We start from the raw sequence: 22,408 nt of genomic DNA, 5'->3' as shown, positions 1-22,408 counted from the left end.
TCTTCTATCTTCCCTTTGATACCTATTAGCACTCTGGTCTCCTCCCAACCCTAACACACCCATCAGACTGGATGCCCTTGCACTGTCTTACATTTCAAAACATTCCTGTCCTGTTGTCAATGCCTCAAACCAAGCCCTTAGAGCAGGGTTTGCTAGAACTGGTAGCTCAAATACCAGATAGTCTATAGGGGTGTTTTACTCAACCTTCACGGTGTTTCTAAAAGTGGGAAATTTCACTTAAAAATAAGGATTCCAGTCTTTTCCATAAAGGTCACACAGCTGACTGGTCTCGGCCACCTTTTCTACATGGCAACAATGATGTGGGCACAGCCTCTAGCTGCTACCTTTGGGTGGGGCATGTGGTCACCAGGTTGTCAGAGTATCCTTCGGGTAAGCATTTGAATTTTCATTTGCCTAGAGTTGTGGTTTTGTCCCTGTCTTTTTTTTTTTGAGACCGAGTCTTGCTCTGTCACCCAAGCTGGAGTGCAGTGGTGCAATCTCGGCTCACTGCAACCTCCACCTTCCGGGTTCAAGCAACTCTCCTGTCTCACCCTACCTAGTACCTGGCACTACAGGCGCGTGCTACCACTCCTGGCTGATTTTTTTTTTTTTTTTTTTTTTTTTTTAGTAGAGACGGAGTTTCACTGTGTTAGGCAGGAGGGTCTCAATCTCCTGACCTCGTGATCTGCCTGCCTTGGCCTCCCAAAGTGCTGGGATTACAGGAGTAAGCCACTGCGCCCGGCCTTGTCCCTGTCTTTCACCTGGAAGTGCCCTCTTGAAAGTCATCGGTGATTTCTTAGTCATGAGATGCACGGGTGTTTGCTCCATCTCCATTGTCCTTGAACTCTCTGGACCTCCTCACTGCCTCTCTAGAAACGACACCCTGCTTGGCTTCCTTAGAACTTATGTTCCTGGTTCTCTTAGATTCCTAATGCCATTTTTTTAAGGTATACATGTGAACACAAATTTGCAATAGAAAAGAAAACACGATATAATATAAAATTTTAATAGCTGACAAATACAAAAACATTATATAATAAAGAAAAATAATGTTTTTACTCAGTAATTGCCTGACACACCTTTATAATTTTTTTTCCCACTAATTTTGGCTTCACGTTCATTGATAACCTTCTCATATGGTGATTCTTAATATCTATCTTTTTTTGTACAGGAATGTTTATTGCAGCATTATTTCTAATACCAAAAGGTGGAAACAACCCAAGTATCCATCAACTGACAGACAGATCAACAAAATGTGGCGTATCAGAGCTGTGTGCTGGGGCTCACAGATGTAATCCAAGCCACTGGGGAGGCTGAGGTGGGAGGATTACTTGAAGCCAGGAGTTTGAGACCAACCTGGGCAACATAGAGAGACCCCATCCCCCCAAAACAAAAACCAAAATGTGGCAATATCCATGGAATGGAATATTATATGTCGATGAAATTAAGTAGTGATGCCAGCCACAACATGGACAAACCTTAAAAACATTATGCCAAGTGAAAGACGCAAAAGACCTAAAAGACTTCGTTATTCCATCCATGTACAGCATCCAGAACAGGCAAACTCACAGAGACAGAAAATAGATTGGTGAGTACTGGGGACTGGGAGGCAGGGGATGGAGGGGAAAGGAGTGGTAGCTAATGGGCCTCTTTTTCTCCCCCGGTGTTTTTTATTGTGTTAAAGTTCACATAACATGACATTTATCACTTTTGACCATTTTTGCTGGTTGTGTTCTTTCTGCCTCCTAAATGAAGGCTTCTCTTAAGGTCTGGTCCTGGAATTTTCCAGCTAGGATTCCACTCATCTTCATGGGATGAGTGGAATCATGTGGCTTTTGCCATCCATCCCTTTTTATGAAGAGTCGCCAAATTTCTCTCTGTCCCTGTCTCTCTCTCACGTTCTTTTCACACATCTCCAATGATCTGACGGAACTCTCCTCCTGGATGTGTTTCTAGCACCTTACATACATTATATCTGAAACACAACTTGTCATCTTGCCTCCGTCCCCCTCCCCCTAACCAAACCAGGTTGCTTTCAATTAATTAACTGTCGATGGAGTTCTATAGTTACCCTTTCCTTTGCACATCCCCTTCCTTTGACCTCCACAGCATTTCTTCAGGCCTTTATAACACCTAGCCTCCCAACCGGTCTCCCTGCCTCCTGCCTCTCATCCAAATGTCCTTCCTTGCACCCTGGAAAAATGATCTTTTTAAAACATTGCTGTGATAATGTCTATCTCCTGCTCTCTATTCAGCAACTGAGGGAATGGGACATGACGATTAGTCAGGATTCTTGTCCACTTTCTTCTCAACAATCCAGTTACATTTTACCCTCACAGCAATGACAACCCACCTTTCCCACACCACTGTTGGTGCTTAAAAGACTGTTAGTGGATCTCTATCACTTGAAGAAGAATTTCCAAAGCTTCTGACCTTCAACCACCCAGACCCAGCCAGATTTCCGACCTTATCTCCCACCGCTTTTTGACACCTACCTAACATCACCTGGGCAACTTAAAGAAACCTCATGCTTTTTCTTCCTTTGCTGATGCAGGTCTATTGTTTGGAAGGTCCTCCCAGCATTCAGTGAGGCCTTTCTCAAATGTCTTACTGGCAATGCCACCTGTCACACACATTCTCGCGTTGTATTTATGCCCAGGTCTTTTCTGGCTCACTATATTGTATGCTGTTTGAGAGTAGGAACTGACTCCTTTTCTATCCTTTGTCCCATCAGAATGCTCAACACGTGATATTCTTTCCTTCAACAACTATTTATATAAACCTTCCATAATGGCAGGTACTGAGCCAGGGCCTGGCATGCAAAGATGAATGAGGCATAGTCCCTGACTTGATTCAATCTAATGAGAATGACACATGAACACATGACTGTAAAGTTGGCTGAGGCTAGGTGGTGGCTCACGCCTGTAATTCCAGTATTTTGGGAGGCCAAGGCAGGAAGATCACTTGCGACTAGGAGTTCAAGACCAGCCTGGGCAACATAGCAAGACCCCCGTCTCTACAAAAAATTTTAAAAATTAGCCAGCAGTGGTGGGGCACAACTGTAGCCCCAGCTACTCAGGAGGCTGAGGTAAGAGGATGTCTTGAGCCCAGGAGGTTGAGGCTGCAGTGGGTCATGATTGCACCACTGCACTCCAGCCTGGGTAACAGAGTGAGACCCTGTCTCTAAAGAAAAAAAAAAGTAAAGTAGGATGAGCACAGTAGATGTATACACAAAGCATAGGGAGGATTTATTCATGGAGGATGACTGAGAACAGGAAAGTGAGGCCTCGGAGGAGGTGACATTTGAATTGGGCACTAAAGGAAGAAGGAGCAGAGGTAAGCAGGGGAAATGACTAAAGTAAAATTTAAGCCTCATATACATATATATATGGCTTAAATTATATATATATTTAATATAAAAGTATATAAAAAACATATTTAGTATATATATTTATACATAAAACATATATATATACACACACACACATACATATATATATTTTTTTAGGAGACGGGGTCTCTCTATGTTGCCCAGGCTGGACTTGAACTCCTGGGCTCAAGCGATCCTCCTGCCTCAGCTCCCCAAGAAACTAGGACTACAGGTATGCACCATTGCGCCTGGCTCAAGCCAGCTATATTTATAACTTACTGGCAATTATGATGAAGGTAGCAAAAGTTGAAGGATTAGCTCAAATGCATTTAGATTACATAGGTTTTAGTTTGGTATGAAACAGATGAGAGTTAATACTATCACCCAAGGATAGATTCTACCAAGGGAAATATGTGGGAGAAAAAAACCAACTTAAATTACTCTAATTCTTGGTTGTTGACTCCCTCCAACACATACATTCCTTTGTTGACAAATGAATGTTTTAGATGAGCATTTGTTTATCACAGACATTTAACAAAGGAGGAGAGCAAACTGACAATCAAGATTGGGTGCATATCAGAAAACCAGTAAACAATGTCTTTTTTTGAGACAGAGTGTCACTCTGTAAGCCAGGCTGGAGTGCAGTGGCAAGATCTTGGTTCACTGCAACCTCCACCTGCCAGGTTCAGGCAATTTTCGTGTCTCAGCCTCCCTGGTAGCTGGGATTATAGAAGTGCACCACCACACCCAGCTAATTTTTGTATTTTTAGTAGAGACGGGGCTTCGCCACGTTACTTCATGGGCCAGGCTGGCTAGTAAATAATGTCTTATACATATTGCAAGCATAGGATCTTCAGTCCAGAAATGAAAGATTTTAGAACTCTTCCATTTACTGAATATGACTTGAACAGCATTATCATCTGCCAAGGCTGAAGTCACTGCTAAAATGGCTTCCCTAATATAAGACAATCCCCAGAATCTGTCTCTATCAGAAGAATGACCTTTGATTTCATCTCTAAAATATACAAGCTTTATTTGACTAAGGCAAATGAAAGAGCCAGAAACTTTAAATATAGCTTATTTCATTTGATCATCTTAACTAAAATCTCTTTCTATGTGAGAAAAGACTTCCCCATCAGCAGTTTTTTTAAAGGGATATTTAGCTTCAAAAGCTTTTATTGCTTTCTTTTTCTTTATTGTAAGAATATTAAGTCAAGCATTTGTGGGGAGATATGCAACAAAAATGCCAGCATTAAATTAAGTGCTGCTGATTTCCAAAGGGACCATTTCTGCAGTAACAAGTGGTTGCTGTTGTTTTCACACAAACACCAATAAATAGTCACAGAAACACAGTACATGGGTAGTGATCAAAAAATTATTTCCTCATTTTAAAGCTAGTTCTGAAACAACACAGAATTATTGTGAACACAAATAATTAGACTTGACAAGTAACCAATTTCCGTCGAGTCACAGGATTTTCAGCCTCCTGCCAAGGCAGCCTTATGTTCTGGCATTGGTCATACTTTCTCATCTGCTCAGAAGCCTCAAAGTCATCACCCAAGATCTTGATAATTTAAGCCCTGACTAGCCGGGTGTGGTGGCTCACATGTGTAATCCCAGCACTTCGGGAGGCTGAGGCGGGAGGATTACTTGAGCTCAAGAGTTGAAGACCAGCCTGGGCCACATAGTGAGACGCTGTCTCAACATAACATAAAAAATTAGCCAGGTGTGAGGGCATATGCACCTGTAGTCTGAGCAAGGTTGAGGTAGGAGGATCACCTGAACCCAGGAGGTTGAGGCTGCAGTGAGCCGTGATCATACCACTGTACTCCAGCCTGGACAACAGAGTGAGATTCTGTTTAAAAAAAAAAAAAGTTTAAAAAATTTTTAAGCCATGACCAACTTGAGTATTTTATTTTATTTTTATTTACTTATTTATTTTTAACTTTGAGACAGAGTTTCGCTCTTGTTGCCCAGGCTGGAGTGCAGTGGTGCGATCTCGGCTTACAGCAACCTCTGCCTCCCAGGTTCAAGTGATTCTACCTCAGCCTCCCGAATAGCTGGGATTACAGGCACCCGCCACCATGCCTGGCTAATTTTTGTATTTTTAGTAGAGATAGGGTTTCACCATGTTAGCCAGGATGGTCTCAAACTCCTGACCTCAGGTGATCCGCCTACCTCAGCTTCCCCGAAGTGCTGGGATTACAAGAATGAGCCCCCATGCCCGGCCGACCAACTTAAATATTGACTGTTCATCTCTCACTATAAACATTCTTATTCTTAAAATTAAGCACTGGGCATCAATTGTTACACACTGATCTGAGCGAAGTAGCCTGTCATAGATGCCTTGTCATCCCAAACCCCAACCCTGTGAAGCAAGTGTAGCTTACCTACTGGCGTGGGAGGGCTGCAGGGAGATGGGCAGGAATGTGACCCAGGTGCTTCTCGGGCTGTCCTTTGAACCACATCCATGGAACTCTTTGCCTACTGGTGATAAGTGCCTCTGCACACTGATAAGCACCATTTAGAAACACCATTCTGATAACCATCACTAGACCACTGTGAGTGTTGTTGAGTTCTGGATTTTTCCCTGGGGCCAATCGTTTTGCAGTATGTCACTCTGGCAAATCCCAGTTCTGTAGTTGGAGGGCTGTAAATTGTATAGAATTTGGGAGAATTTCCTTTTCTTTCTTTTTTTTTTTTTTGTTGCTAGATAACAAATTAAACACATCCGAGGATTGAAAAGCCTCTAAGTTGTTTGTTGTTTTATGGGGAGGAGAACAATGGATTCACCAGGCTGAATTCCTAGTGCCTGTTTGCTCTTTGAAGCAGTTTGCAGGTGAGCGATGGTGGCAGTGGCACACACAGGGAACTGAAGTTGGGATGCAAAGTGTTTCCCACTCTTCCTCCACTAAAGTAGGACCGCGGGCCTGGGAGATGCCAGGCCTGAAGGATCCAGCTGCCTCTGGCTTCCAAGGCTGGTGTAATGGCTCAGTTCTCACAGAAGTGCTGACAGAATATGACAAATAGAAAACAGATGTGAACTGACCTTCCAAAAATGTATTGCAAGGCTTCTTAATCTTCACAGGAATTCTTCAGAGTGAGAGACGCCACCTGCAGGCAGCAATGCTCATGGCATCTTAAAGGGTTGATGTTTCTGCCTGTGATCCCCTCGCTAGTCCGCCACAACTGTTCTTCTTACCCACTGCCCTCTCAGACATCTTTCTCTTGGCATCCATGTGTGAAACGGATGGATCCCCAACTGGCCAGGGGATCACAGGCAGTGAATCCTTTCCCTCACCTGTCACCACACACAGTTTTGGCTTTCAGAGTTATAGCCACCTTTTCCTATGCATTGAGGCTGTTCCTCTCCCATCTTTGCCATTGGATCTCTACTTGCTTTGAAATTGTTATCGTCGCTGGGTCCATTGCTTGCTCCAAATACCTGTTTGTTTGTTTTTAAGACAGGATCTCCCTTTGTCGCCCAGGCTGGAGTGTAGTGGCATGATCTCAGCTCACTGCAGCCTCCGCCTCCCGGGTTCAAGAGATTCTCTCACCTCAACCTCCTGAGTAGCTGGGACTACAGGTGCCCACCACCATACCCGGCTAATTTTTGTATTTTTAGTATAGACGGGGTTTCACCATGTTGGCCAGGCTCTCAAACTCCTCATCTCAAGTGATCCTCCTGCCTCAGCCTCCCAAAGTGCTGGGATTACATGCGTGAGCCTCCACACCTGGCCCCAAATACCTTTTTGACACTAAATGTTGCTTTGGAGCTACTGAGTACACTGGAGTTTTGCTCACTGAACAACTTAAGTTAGATCTACTAAGTAGAGGGGTGCAAAGGGCAACAGGGGAATCAACACCCCCTGTTTCTTTCTCTCTTACTGCCTTCCCGGTCCCTGGCTTCTAGGTCAAAGTGCTGCTCCTTATGTAGGCAAGTGTGCACTCAGCAAGCATGATTCTGTGGCTGTTTGAATTGCTCAGGGTATGTTCTTTGTGAACACCTGCATGCATCCTGCAGGAATTTAGGTAGCATTTCCCAGATTTTTGTCCCCCTATCACTATAATACATTGATGGAGACCTTCTTTCTTGCCAAACTATTGATATCCCAAAAAGAACTGATGGCAACATTTCCACTGAGAAAGCCATGTAAGTACAAGGCAGTGTGAATTCATTCCCAGTGCCACTGATGAGCAATCAACTACATCACCCCAGTTAATCTCAAATCCATCTGGCTTCAAAGTCTAGGCACTTTTCAGTGGGCCAAGCCAGGTCTCACTTTGGAAGTCAAGGGGATTCTGTGCTTAAGAAGTCAGTGCACTGTCCGACCTCCTCACGTTATATGCCAAGAAAGTCCCATCTTATTTTGAAGCAAACTCAATAAAATGTTCTGGACAGAAGTGGATAGAGTTCGTGGAATCTGAATCTTTTCCTATACCTGTGTCACTTAAGACTAAATAATTTGTCCAATTTTGGAGACAATAAGAAATGTACTCTTTGGGCATATGGTGGCTCATGCCTGCTAGTCCAGTGCTTTGGGAGGAGGCTAAGATGGGAGGTTCACTTGAGGGCAGGAGTTTCAGACTAGCCTGGGCAACAAAGTGAGACCCCGTATCTACAACAAAAATTTAAAATTTGCCAGTCGCAGTAGCATGTTCCTGTAGTCCTGGCTACTGGGGAGGCTGAGGTAGTAGCATCACTTGAGCCCAGGAGCTTGAGGCTACAGTGAACTACGATTGTGCCACTGCACTCCAGCCTGGGTGACACAGCAAGACCGTATCTCTTTTAAAAAATTAAAATTAAAAAATACAATTAAAATGTTCTCTTTTTCAGAACATGCAATCATTGTTTAGATATTTGAGTTCTGCAAATGAATAAAAAGTATCAAACATGCAATTTGTATGCATTAGCTCAGTAGAGAGTGATGATGATCTTGTGAGATGAGCAATAGCATGTCAATTTTAGAGAGCAGATAAATGAAGTTTATAGATGTCATTTATCTATAAATGGGAGAGCAGGATTCAATTAGACTTGTCTGTAACAGGGGCTACAAAATTTTTGTATTGTAGCCCTTTGATGGAAATGTAAGCAGGAGACTTTCTTGAAGCTGTTTGCATAGCTACCTCAAGCCTTTTCTTTTCTTTTCTTTTCTCTTGTCTTTTCTTTTTTTTTTTGATGAAGTCTTGCTCTGTTGTCCAGGTTGGAGTGCAGTGGCATGACTTCAGCTTACTGCAACCTCCGCTTCCCAAGTTCAAACAATTCTCCTGCCTCAGCCTCCTGAGTAGCTGGGAGCATAGGCGTGCACCATCATGCCTGGCTAATTTTTGTATTTTTAGTAGAGACGGGGTTTCGTCATGTCGGTCAGGTTGGTCTCGAACTCCTGACCTCAACTGATCCGCCCATCTTGGCTTCCCAAAGTGCTGGGATTACAGGTGTGAGTCACTGTGCCCAGCCTCGTTTCTTTACTTAGTACATTTTGGGTTAGATTGAGGGAGGGATGGAGATCGGGGGGGTTGAAGATCTCACTGCAAGCTACTTCTTAGGCTGCCATTTCTTCTGTGACTCTAAGATCCACTCTTTCAACTGATATGTTTTACAATGTGAGATCCCAGGAAGAAAATTTTAAAGACAAATCTGCAATTAGTAGTTTTTTTTTTTTTTTTTTTTTTTTTTAGAGTCAGGGTCTTACTTTGTTGTCCAGGCTAGAGTGCAGTGGTGTGTTCACAGCTCACTGTAGCCTCAAATTACTGGCTAATATTTTTTAAAAATTTGTTTGTAGAGACAAAGTCTCACTATGTTGGCCAGACTGGTCTTGACCTCCTGTCCTCAAGTGATCCTCCCACCTTGGCCTTTCTCAGTGCTAGGATAGTAGGCATGAGCCCGGCGCCCAGCCAATTAGTAGACATTTGGTCAATAGATTTAATGAACCCAAACTTCTACTCTCTGCTAGTGTTTCTAGTTCATTCTGTGTGACTACCCCTAGCACACTTAGGATCTAGCAACATCTGGGTTTTTTTTCTTTCTTTCCAATGTCCTGCTTTCTCACTTCTAGGTCTTTCTTTGCACATGCTCTTCCCTCCCCCTTCCACCGCTGCATTCTTTCCTCCCTATATCCACTCTTCCCCTGGCTAACTCCTATGAAGCCTCAGCTTCAATGTCACCTCCTCCAGGTGGCCCTCCTGCTCTCCCTCCCACGTAATCCTATTCTAACCCTCATCACACCGCCATCTTCAGGAAGGCACTCTGCAGCCCAAGCCTGCGCACTTGAATCTTGACTTGCTTGACAGCACAACTTTGGGCTGCCAACTCTCTCAGTGTTTGACTTTCCTCACCTTTATTTTTATTTTTATTTATTTATTTATTTTGAGATGGAGTCTTGCTCTATCGCCCAGACTGGAGTGCAATGGCGCGATCTCTGCTCACTGCAACCTTCGCCTCCTGGGTTCAAGAGATTCTCCTGCCTCAGCCTCCCGAGTATCTGGGACTACAGGCACCGGCCACGACACCCGGCTGATTTTTTTTTGTATTTTTAGTAGAGACGGGGTTTAACCAAATTGACCAGGCTGGTCTTAAACTCCTGACCTTGTGATCCGCCTGTCTCGGCCTCCCAAAGTGCTGGGATTAAAGGTGTGAGCCATCGCGCCGGCCTTTCCTCACCTTTAAATGAGGACAATAGTGGCACCTGAGCCCTTGAGATAAGGTTCAGGTTCACTGAGAGAATACCTTTCAAGCGCTTAGAGCCAGCCTGACCTGCAGGGAACCTCCCATCCATGTCAACTCTTACGTTGTTTACAGTAATAGAAGGGAGACTGAGCAAATTGGTTGCCACAGCACCCCAGCACATGGTATAGTGGCTATGAATATTTGCTGGATAAATGAATCTGTAGTTGCACAGACATATTAAGTGTACCGCTCCTGACCCTCATCACCTCGTATCTGGACTCCGAAATAGGCTCCCGTCCCTCAGCCCTGCTTCTACCCTTGCTCCTTTCTAAACCAGCCAGAGGGATCTTTTCCAAGCTGAAGTCAGATCATGTTGCTCTTCGAGTTTCCTGTCTCACTTGGAATGAAAACTAAAGTCCTTGCAATGAACCCCAAACCCTTGTGTGGTTTGGTTCCCAGTATCCACCATGACCTCATCTGCTATCTTCCTCTTGCTCACTTGGCATCAGCCACATTGGCCACTGGGGTGCTCCCCAGACACACCAGGAAAGCTTTCGCTTCAGAGACTTTGCCCTGGTAGTTTCTTCTGCCTGGACCATTATTCCCAGAGAAACTTGCCTGCTCACTCCTTCACCTCCTTCATGTCTCTCTCTAATGCCACCTTCTCAATAAGGCCTGCATGGACCACTCCATTTAAAGTTGCAACCCTGTCCACACTCCCCTTCAGTACTCCCAACTCTCTTCCCCTGTTCAGATTTTCTTTTTCCTGTATCATGAAACACCTTCTAACTTAACACTGTAATTAATTTATTTATTATTATGCTTATTGTTTATTTTCTGACTTTCCCTTCTAAAATGTTAGCACTACAATGATACGGACATTTGTTTATTCGTTGACATATTCACAAGCACTTATAACAGTACCTGGGCCTGGCATGGTGGCTCATGCCTATAATCCCAGCACTTTGGGAGGCTGAGGTGGGAGGATTGCTTGAGCCCATGAGTTTGAGACCAGTCTGAGCAACATGGCGAAACCCCATCTCTACAAAAACTACAAAAATTAGCCAGGTGTGGTGACACAGGCCTGCAGTCCCAGCTACTCGGGAGGCTGAGGTGGGAGGATCCCCTGAGCCAGAGAGTCGAGGCTGCAGTGAAATGTGATTGCACCACTGTACTTCAGATTGGGTGACACGGTGAGACCCTATCTCAAAAACCAACTAACAACAACTAAAAAACAGTACTTGGCACACACAAGGTGCTTAATACATATTGTTAAATAAATGGTTACCTATAGATACACACATGCATGCTTATGCACAGCTATACATAATTTCTGTTTATAGTTACTATGGTTTAATAGGGGCAATTCTTCCAGGTGAGGAAAGCAGACTTTTCCGGTTGCAGTTTCGACATAATGTCCTAGAAAGATTTCATTTAAATAGACTTTTTCAATAACAGAGGCATTGCACAAAGTCCCTTATTGGTGCAGCCTCAACATTTTCTTTGGCGGTTTGGACGCTGTGCTGTCTAGGCTGTGGCCCTGTGCATGTGGTCTTGATGGAATGCCCTGATTAGTTATGAGATGTTCCCGAGCAGCCCGGGGGAATAGCTTGTTAGTTCAAGTCTCACCACGGAAGGTTTCTCATTAGCAGTTCTCCTGAAATTCTTCTTGGGCCGTTTATGTCCTCCGGCGACTCAAAACAGCAAGCTTGCTTATAGTTTCTTTCGTCAATCTGTTTCCTTATCGACTGCTAAAAATAAAGTGGTTGTTTCTTAAATTATGATGACAATGGTCATTTTGACTAAATGTTTCCATCCTCATTCCAACAATTATGTGGCACATATAATAATTTTTGCCTGACTTCTGTTAAAAATAAACTATGATAGGAATATGTTAACTGTGTAGAATAAGTTACAAGGCAGTAGATTTGGGCTCATTCTAAGAAGTTTTAATAAGAAGCTGAGAAGAATATAGAATGAGCTGACTCTTAATATATAGAATTTCCTATTCATTGGAGAGGATTTATATGAAAAGTCTAGAAAAGGCAAATCTGTCGAGGTACAAAGAAGATGAGTGGTTGCCTGGAGCTGAAAGTGGGAGTAGGGAGTGACTGCAAATGGCAAAAAGGCTTCTTTAGAGGAGACAAAAATACTCTAAAATCAGATCGTGGTAGTGGCTGCACAACTCTGCAAATTTACTAAAAACCATTGAATTATACGCTAACATGGCAGAATGTTATGGTTTGTGTTAGTTTGCTAGGGCTGCCATAATATAGTTTCACAGACTGGGTGGCTTAAACACGAGAAATTTTACAGTTCTGGAGGCTGAAAGGTGTTGGTCTGCAGAGTTGGTTCTGTCTGAGGGCTGGAAGGGAAGGATCTGTTCCAGGTCCGTGTCCTTAGCTTACACACGGTTGTCTTCTCCCTTTGTCTTCACATCATATTCCTCCTGTATGTGGCTGTGTTCAAATTTCTTCTTTTGGTAAGGACATCAGTCATATTGGATTAAAGTCCACCCTAATGACCTAATTTTAGTTTAATTACATATAGATACACACATGCATGCTAAAGATGTTTAGATGTCATCTCCAAACACAGTTATGTTCTGAGATACTGGGGTTTAGGACTTCAACATATACATTTTGGAGACAACACAATTCAGTCCATAACAGCATGTAAATTATACCTCAATAAGGCTGTTAAAAATAGCACGCATATATATATATATATATATATATATTTTTTTTTTTTTTTTTTTTTTTTTTTTTTGAGACAGAGTCTCACTCTGTTGCCCAGGCTGGACTTCAGTGGCACAATCTCGGCTCACTGCAACCTCCACCTCCCGAGTTCAAGTGATTCTTCTGCTTCAGCCTCCTGAGTAGCTGGGACTACAGGTGTGCACCACTGCGGCTGGCTAATTTTTGTATTTTTGGTAGACGCAGGGTTTCATCATCTTGGCCAGGCTGGTCTCTAACTCCTAGCCTCAAGTGATCCGCCCACCTCAGCCTCCCAAAGTACTGGGATTATAGGTGTAAGCCACCCTACCTGGCCAAAAATAACTTATATTAATTGAGCATTAACTAGGTTCTAAGTCCTAGGCTAAATACTTTACAAACATCTCTCAGTTGATCTTCTGAATAACACCATGATGCAAGTATGATTATGACCACTTTAAACATGAGGAAAGTAAGGCACAGAGAGGTTAAATAACTTGCCTGTGATCACAAAGCCAGTGTGCAACGAAGCCACGATTCAAACCAAGTAACTTGACTCCAAAGCCCACACTGTTAATCCCTATGCTAATAACTACAGTGTCCAGATAGGCCAGGCACTGTAAGTCAGTCGTCTGATATACATATTATAATCTCAATTGTGAACAAGAGAAAACCGAGCCTCAGAGAAATCCAGTAACCTACTCAAGTTCACACAATCTGGAATTGGGGTTCTCTAAGCCCTAAGTAGTTTCTAAATATTATGTAATATAAGTAGTTTCTAAATATTATGTAATATAAGTAGTTTCTAAATATTATGGCATTTCTAATGATATGCAACTGTGGGTCTCACTATTTTTGATGGGCAAGCTCTAAGACAGGAAAAGGCCCCCGACACACAATAGATGCTCCAAAAACAGCTGTGAGAGGAATGAGAACATATTGAAAGGTCTAGTCTGTAGTTTTAACTTCACATTGATGGACAAAGGAATCTACTCATGCTGGAGCGATGAACTGCCTCAAGCCTGCTGTTCTGGAGACTACTTGGGCCACAGGCCAGGGCATCATCAATTGCATCATCATACAATTCTCCGGAAGGTACCTCTTGACTGGAGAAATTTGTCTGAGGAAATAGGCATCCTCACAGCCTACTGGTGCCAGGGCAAACTGGAGTAAACTTTTCACAGGGCAACCTGGCAACATGTATCAAAAACTTTAAACACAAGCGTGCACACATGCACGCACACACATGCGTATATCCTTTATTTCCCAATAATTTCTGATCTACAAATTTACAAGTGTTAACCCCTCCCATTTGGCAAGCTACACTCAACCTACAGCAAGCGAAGCATTTATACCATTACAATCTCTCTCCTGTCATCCATCCTGGATTCACTCGTCTATAAAAATGAGAAATTAGTATCAAATCTAAAGAAATGTAAGATGTTACTAGCACTACATCAACACTCTCCTTAGTCTCAACTTTCCAAGGGTCACTAGTAAGTTTGAAGGATCTTTGATGACTCCGATGATCTTGTAATGCCCAACAGCATCTCCCAGGAGTAGTTTTCCCAGAAGATTGTAAAACCTACGATCCTCTCCGTGTAAGACACTCTTGATAGTGCTCTTCTGATTCAGCCCACTACCCCAGTGGTTACCATAACAATCCGTAACTCATAATAATCAGTGAGAACCATTGTTAAGACAGAAAGTGGCCAGGTGCGGTGGCTCACGCCTATAATCTCAGCACTTTGGGAGGCTGAGGTGGGCAGATTACCTGAGGTCGGGAGTTCAAGACCAGTCTGACCAACATGGAGAAACCCTGTCTCTACTAAAAATACAAAATTAGCCAGGCGTGGTGGCACATGCCTGTAATCCCAGCTACTTGGGGGGCTGAGGCAGAAGAATTGCTTGAACCCAGGAGGCGGAGGTTGCGGTGAGCTGAGATTGCGCCATTGCACTCCAGCCTGGGCAACAAGAGCGAAACTCCATCTCACAAAAAAAAGACAAAAAGTATTTGTACTTAGAATACAGCACTGGACCACTAGTATCAGAAGCCTCCATCTGCATCATGACATTCCCAGTGCTATGGTTCCCAATATCCTGCATGGAGTTTTCTGGGCCCTTCACAAGTCCAGTTAAGAAAATTACAGCACTGCAGGACTTCAAAGTAGCTATCCAGGAAATAGGGATATAGCAAACAATTCCCAGCCTCAATATATGCTAATCCTGAAAAACGAACAAAAGAATTTTAGATTAAAAGTATCTCTTATAATATTTTTCATAAAATACAGGCCCATATTTCATTTTACATTAAATTAATTAATATGTATTCAGCACCTACCATGTACCAGGTACTGTGCAAAGTACCTTCCATACACTTTCTCATTTAGTCCTCAGAGAAGGAAATGGAAGCTTAGAGAAGTTACTCACCCTGCAAGTAGGTTTGTCTGATGATAAAACCTTTGCTCTTAAAGGGAATTCCTAGCTATTCATGACCTGAGTTGTGAACGTCTTGAGCCGTTCCTATTCTCAATCATTCTTGCTTCGAGAGGAAAAACAAAAAAAAGAATGTATAAACGTTAAGAGAAATTGGGCCAGGCGTGGTGGCTTACACCTGTAATCCCAGCAGTTTGGGAGGGCAAGGTGGGAGGATCACCTGAGGCCAGAAGTTCAAGACCAGCCTGGGTAATATAGCAAGACCCTGTCTCTACAAAAAATACAAAAATTAGCCAGGTGTGGTGGTGCATGCCTGTGGCCCCAGCTACTTGGGAGGCTAAGGTGGGAAGATCACTTGAGCCTGGGAAGTCGAGGCTGCAGTGAGCTGTGATCATACCACTGCACTCCAGCCTGGGCGACAGAGCGAGACTCCGTCTCAAAAAAAAAAAAAAAAAAAAAAAGAAAGAAAGAAAAGAAAAAAGAAAAATTGGAAACAATCTAAATGTCTAATAATAAAAGAATCATTATGGTATAATCACAGAATGGAATAATATGCAGTTCTTTTTTTTTTTTTTTTTTTTTTTTTTTTTTTTTTTTTTTTTTGAGACGGAGTCTTGCTCTGTAGCCCAGGCTGGAGTGCAGTGGCCGGATCTCAGCTCACTGCAAGCTCCGCCTCCTGGGTTCACGCCATTCTCCGGCCTCAGCCTCCCAAGTAGCTGGGACTACAGGCGCCCGCCACCTCGCCCGGCTAGTTTTTTGTATTTTTAGTAGAGACGGGGTTTCGCCATATTAGCCAGGATGGTCTTGATCTCCTGGCCTCGTGATCCACCCGTCTCGGCCTCCCAAAGTGCTGGGATTACAGGCTTGAGCCACCGCGCCCGGCCAATATGCAGTTCTTGTTGATCATGTTTTTAATTATTCTAGATAAAGTTCACAACATATAATATTAAGTGAAAAAAAGCAAAAAATAAAACCAGTTACATGGCTGTTCACAGAAAAAGAAATGCAGATGAACAATAAGTGTATACAAAAATACTCACTCTTACTCAGAAGTTTTAAAAATGCAAAGTAAAACAATAAAATGCTGAGCCTGGGCAACATGGTGAAACCTTATCATAGTGGCACACACCTGTGGTTCCAGCTACTCAGGAGGCTGACGTAGGAGAATCACTTGAACCGAGGGGGTGGAGGCTGCACTGAAACACTTTCCTGCCACTGCACTCCAGCCTGAGCCACATAGTGAGACCTTGTTTCAAAACAAACAAAATACTCAAATAAACAAAATTGACGTAATACTTTCATCAATGAGATTCACAGTTGAGTTGCACAGGGTGTAGAGAAGCAGGTACTCCGACACGCAGTTGTTGAAAGTATTATTTGGTACAAACTTTTGAGAGAAATTTGACAATATTATTAAAAATTTAAGGCCAGGTGTAGTGGCTCACGCCCGTAATCCCAGCACTTTGTGAGGCCGAGGCAGGTGGATCACCAGGTCAGGAGATCAAGACTATCCTGGCTAACATGGTGAAACCCTGTCTCTACTAAAAATACAAAAAATTAGCCGGGCGTGGTGGTGGGCACCTGTAGTCCCAGCTACTAGGGAGGCTGAGGCAGGAGAATGGTGTGAACCCGGGAGGCGGAGTTTGCAGTGAGCGGAGGTTGCGCCACTGCACTCCAGCCTGGGCGACAGAGTGAGACTCCGTCTCAAAAAAAAAAAAAAAAAGTAAGATGTATACTCTTCTTGACCTAGCAATTTTACTTCTAGAAATTTGTCCTATAGAAATACACAAATATGCAAAGATGGTCATTATACCACTGATTGTAGTAGCAAAATAATTGGAAACAAATGTTTATCAATAGCCAAATGATTAAATAAATCGTAGAACATTCATATAGTAGAACATGGGTAGGTCTTAAATGATGTAGAGTTGTTGTATGTGCTTATTTGCAAAGTTAGCTACATCAGTCAAGATCCAACCAGGAACACAAAACTCATGTCAGATAATTCAGTAGATGGAATTTAATATGGTGGTCCTCCCGTATTCACAGTTTTGCTTTCCATTTCAGTTTTAGTTACCTGTGGTCAACTGCAGTCCAAAAATATTCCATGGAAAATTCCAGAAAGTTTCATAAAGTTTTAAATTGCACACTGTTCTGAGTAGCAGGATGGAATCTCTTGCAGTTCCACTCCATCCTGCCCAGGGCATGAATCATCCCTGTGTCCAGCAGATCCACGCTGTCTGCATTACCCGCCTGTTAGTCACCTAGTAGTCAGCCTGTTATCAAATTCGCTGTCGTAGTATCCCAGTGCTTGTGTTCAAAGTAAACCTTATTTTACTTAAAATGGTCCCAAAGCGCAAGAGTAGTGATGCTGGCAATTTGGATATGCCAAAGACAAGCCGTAAGTGCTTCTTTTAAATGAAAAGGTAAAAGTTTTTGACTTAATAAGGAAAGAAAAAAAATTGTATGCTGAGGTTGCTCAAGGTCTTCTTTAGTAAGAATGCATCATCTATCCATGAAATTGTGAGCAGTATATTGTTATAATTGTTCTATTTTATTATTAGTTATTGTTAATCTCTTACTGTGCCTAATTTATAAATTAAACTTTATCATAGACATGCATGCATAGGAAAAAAATAGTGCTTATAGAGTTTAGTTCTATCTGAAGTTTCAGGCATCCACTGGGTGTCTAGGAATGTATCCCCCACAGATAAGGGTGGGAACTACTGCATAGGAATCAATTACAAAGGTTTAGAGGCAAATCTATTTGTATCCAGAAAGTGGTAATCTGGGTACATGGGCTGCCCTGCAGGCTTTGACACAGGCAGGTGGTGAGTGAGAAGAGCAGGGCCAAGATTACTCTGTCCAAGGCCATATCTTCCTATCTCTCTCTGCTTCTTTCTGTGTATCAACTTCATTCTCTCTCTGTATACCAGCTTTCTGCTCTTCTCCATGCACATAGCTGTACCAGCTCTAGTTCAAGAATTAGCGATAGCTGAAGATAATCCCAGGAGACAGTCTGATTAATCCAGATTGGGTTAAGCACCCACCCAAGTCCAATCAAAGTAGGGGGAAGGTTCACATAATATAAACATGGCCACAGAACCCACCTTTGTGAGTGGAGGGTTGCAGTTCTCACCAGAGGAATCTAGAATGGAGAGATCCTATCTACTATTGACAATATGGGTGTCTTAGTTCATTTTCAACTGCTAAAACAGACTGGGTAATTTACAAAGAATAACAGACTGGGTAATTTACAAAGAAAAGGCATAGATTTGGCTCATGGTTCTGGAGGCTGGGAAGTTCCAGGGTATGGCACTGGCAACTGCTTGGTCATCTGGTCAGAGTCTTCCTGTTCTATCATCCCCTCGACGAAAGCAGAAAGGCAAGTGAGTGCAAGAGCCAGAGAGAAAATGAGGGCCAAACTCATCTTTCATCAGGAGTCCACTCCCACAATAACTAACCCACTCCCAAAATAACTAACCCACTCCTGAGATAACAGCTTTAATCCATTCAATGAGGGCTCTGCTCCCAAAGGTCTCACCCAACACTATCACAGTGGCAACCAAATTTTAACACAAGTTTTGGAGGGGACATTTAAACCATAGCAATGAGCAACTGCGTTGGTACTAATGCCATCTAACAGAGCAGGAAATTCACGATGGGGAGAAGTTTGAAATAGGAGATGATAACTTAAGCTTGGAACATGCTCAATTGAGGTGCCTGCAGAACATCCAAATATATCATTTAGGAGGTAACAGAATGGAGAGTCTAGAGCTCAGCATGGGAATTTGGGCTGGAAATCTAGACTTGTGACAATTAGCGTAAAATTGTGTTTGAAACCATGGGTAAGTAAGGGGAAAAGAAGATAGTTCAGAATAGAACCTTAGGGAATAAGACACATTTACAGAATGAACAGAGGAAGAGGAAATGCTGAAAGAGACTGAGAAGAATTGGCCAAAAGGACTGGAGGAAAAAAAAGAAACAAACAAACAAAAAATCATGGTGAAAGAGACAGAAGAAAGAGAAAGGAAGTTTCAGGTAAAGGAAAGTGGTCAATTTTGTCAAATGCTTCTGAGAGGTCATATAAAATAAGCCCTGAAAACTGCTTGTTTGGATATGGTCCCAAGAAGATATCTGATAATTTGGGTATCAAAGTGAAGGAAGAAGCCAAATTGCAATGCACTTAGGAGGTTAGGAAATGAATTCCTCATGATATAATTCCCTTGCCACATTCATGAACAGGTAGGTGACAAGCTTTGCACAACATTAAATAGAAGAAATAAACCATTGTGCTTGTATGTCACGGTTCTTCTGCAAATTCCGCCCCCCGTTTTCTTCTTTTTGAGACAGAGTCTTGCTCTGTTGCCTAGGTTGGAGTGCAGTGGCACGATTTTGGCTCACTGCAACCTCTGCCTCCCACGTTCAAGGGATTCTGCTGCCTTGGCCTCCCAAGTAGCTGGGATTATAGGCGTGCACTACCATGCCTGGCTAATTTTGGTATTTTTAGTAGGGATGGGGTTTTGCCATGTTGGCCAGGCTGGTCTTAAACTCCTGACCTCAGGTGATCTGCCTGCTTCAGCCTCCCAAAGTGCTGGGATTACAGGTGTGAGCAACCACACCTGGATGCAAATCCTTTTTAACAGGGTAACTTGGACTAATTTCGTCAGTTCAGAACATTTACAAAGGCCAAATCTCAGGTTTTTACTTTGAATTCACAGAGCAAATTACAAAGGTCCCCTTGGGATTGGTGATTCTTATATACTCCCAGTCTAGAGAAACATCAGAACAGGGGCCAGCCGGCTACAGTCCTTGCGCTGCATCTGGCCTGCTGCAAGGTTTTGTATGGTTTGTTTATAAAGAATTGTTTTACATTTTTTCAATGTTTGACAAAATATCAAATCATATAATGTCGTGTATCACAAAATTTCAGCGTCTATAAATAAATTTTATTGTAACTCAGCACTCATCTATGTCTGACTGCTTTTGTGCTACAATAGCAGGGTTCAACACCTAAGACAGAGACCACAAAATGCTTACTATCTGGCCCTTTTCAGAATTTGTGGATCCCAACTCTAGACAATTAGACAGGGCAGTCCTGGGACTTTAGGTTGCTCTTTGGAGATGTAAAAATAGCTTAGTTATTGTCACCAAACCTCAACAGAAAGCATACTATATATTTGTTTAATCTCCTAAAATTTTAGGTATAGGAACAACCCTAGCAGAATTAGGCCCACACAAATGGCCCCACTTTAGGCCAAATCTTGGGGTTTTCACTTTTGACATGTAGTGAGCTATGTACTCATTTGTGGTATCTTGGAACACAACTGGACAAGACTCTGTGCCTGGCATTGGGACAGGCTAGAATAGAGAGAGGAAAAGCCAAGATCTGTAACTAGACTTAGGCCCTGGTGTGGAATAGTTCCAGGACGGGCCCTGGAAGTTGTGGCAGGGAACAATAAAATGCTGTGGAGCACTTCCCAGATGAGAGGCTTACCAAGGGCTTTACACACACTTAACAAGATAAACAAGACTAACGGCCTCCTCTTTCACCAAAAAGCTTATCGTCTGAAGAGTGGGAATACAAATCTAGGGTTAAAATCCTAGGTTCACAGCTGGGGATCTGGGAGATCACCCATTCCAGTTTTCCCTTTCTGGGTGAGTTGAATACCATGAAACAGAGGCAAGCAAGATGCTAAGGTAGTTTAAAGGAGGGTGAGCTTACTTGCCGGCAGGCAATTTCAGCCTGGAAGGAAGGAAATACTTGAACAAAAGAAAGTGGAGAGTGTGAGAGACAAGAAATCTCAGAGTACGTTTAAGGAACAGCATGAAGATCCTACTGGCTGAAATGGAGGGTGTGTATGAACTAATTTTTAACTTACAAATTTACTTTCAATTTCCAGCTATGCACAACAGGAGGTCTTTTTTAGATTCAACTAAACATGAACTCACAATCTAGACCACACTCAGATACTGCAGCGGATACTCCAAAGGAAGCACAGATTGCCACTGGGCCGTGGACATGTCCTCCCGGGACTCCCTGCAGCAGTCCACCCAGCAGCGCTGCTTAGGTTCCCACAGCAGGATCCTTACTGGCCACCAAAGGTTGAGTTCTCGTGCAGAAAGGGAAACAGTTTTGCCAGCCCTTTACCCATGCTCCCCAACACCAGCTCTAGTTTCACTGCTTTCCCCCAAAATAACTCCTGGTAATATTTTTCTGAGAATTTACATGAAATTTATGTAGATATAGGTAGACATTTTGTTTATATCTATTTTTTCACTATTAAAACAAGCAATGAACATCCTTATGTACACATGAAAGTATTTCCTATCAGTGAAATTACTTGATCAAATGGTAAATTTTCAATTTTTTTTTTAAGAGACAAGGTCTCACTATGTTGCCCAGGCTGGAGTACAGTGTCTATCCACAGGTATGATCCCACTACTCATCAGCATGGGAGCCCTGACCTGCTTCATTTCTGACCCAGGCTGGCTCACCCCTCCTTAGGTAACCTGGTAGCACCCTGCTCCCGGAGGTCACCATATTAATGCCAAACTTAGTATGGACACCAGATCAGCATAGTGCACTACAACTGAGAATTCCTAGACTTGAGCGATCCTCCCGCCTCAGCCTCCTGAATAGCGGGGACTACAGGCACGCACCACTGCACTCAGTAACTTTTAAATTTTGATAGGTAATATTAAGTGGCTATTAATCTTAATGCACACCAACAATGTATGAGTACCAATTTCCTTTCACTCTCTGTGACTGAATATTAGACATCTTTAAATTTTGTCTTTACAATGAACCAACAATTGTCTTTTGTTAATTTGCATTTCTCTGATTACTAGTGAGTTCATACACCCTTTTGTTTGTTTTTTTTTTTTTAAACTTTTTAAATTAGAGAGGGGGGTCTTGCTATGTTGCCTAGGCTTTTCTCAAACTCTTGGGCTCATGTGATCCTCATGCCTCGGCCTCCAAAAGTGCTGGGATTACAGGCATGATCTACCATGCCTGGCCATATGCCTTTTCAAATGTTTATTAATCACCATTTGTATTTTTTGTATGCGATCATATTCTTTGCCCATTTTTCTATTGAATTGACTTTTTTCATTTATTTGCAGGGGATATATATATATATGGCTTACATATTAATGTATTGTTTATATACACATGATATTTCTATTTTATTGAGTATTATTAGATATGTAATGGAAATT

The 22,408-nt window shown here is 42.7% G+C and overlaps 1 protein-coding gene across 2 annotated transcripts in view; it reads right to left on the bottom strand.

Annotated features, from left to right (window-relative positions):
- YEATS4 (YEATS domain containing 4) overlaps positions 1-22,408 on the bottom strand; it is a 70,124-nt gene that overhangs the window by 9,373 nt on the left and 38,343 nt on the right. For both annotated transcript variants that reach the window (XM_073020938.1, XM_073020939.1), the window contains exon 8: positions 16,317-16,433. In XM_073020938.1, coding sequence (XP_072877039.1) covers positions 16,333-16,433 — 101 coding nt within the window. In that variant the 3' untranslated portion in view covers positions 16,317-16,332. The remainder of the gene's footprint in view (positions 1-16,316; positions 16,434-22,408) is intronic.

The sequence above is a fragment of the Chlorocebus sabaeus genome, chromosome 11 (genome assembly GCF_047675955.1).
Source record: "Chlorocebus sabaeus isolate Y175 chromosome 11, mChlSab1.0.hap1, whole genome shotgun sequence".
NCBI lineage: Eukaryota > Metazoa > Chordata > Mammalia > Primates > Cercopithecidae > Chlorocebus > Chlorocebus sabaeus.
Note: the sequence above shows the minus strand (reverse complement) of the source record. Positions and strands in the feature narration are given on the sequence as shown.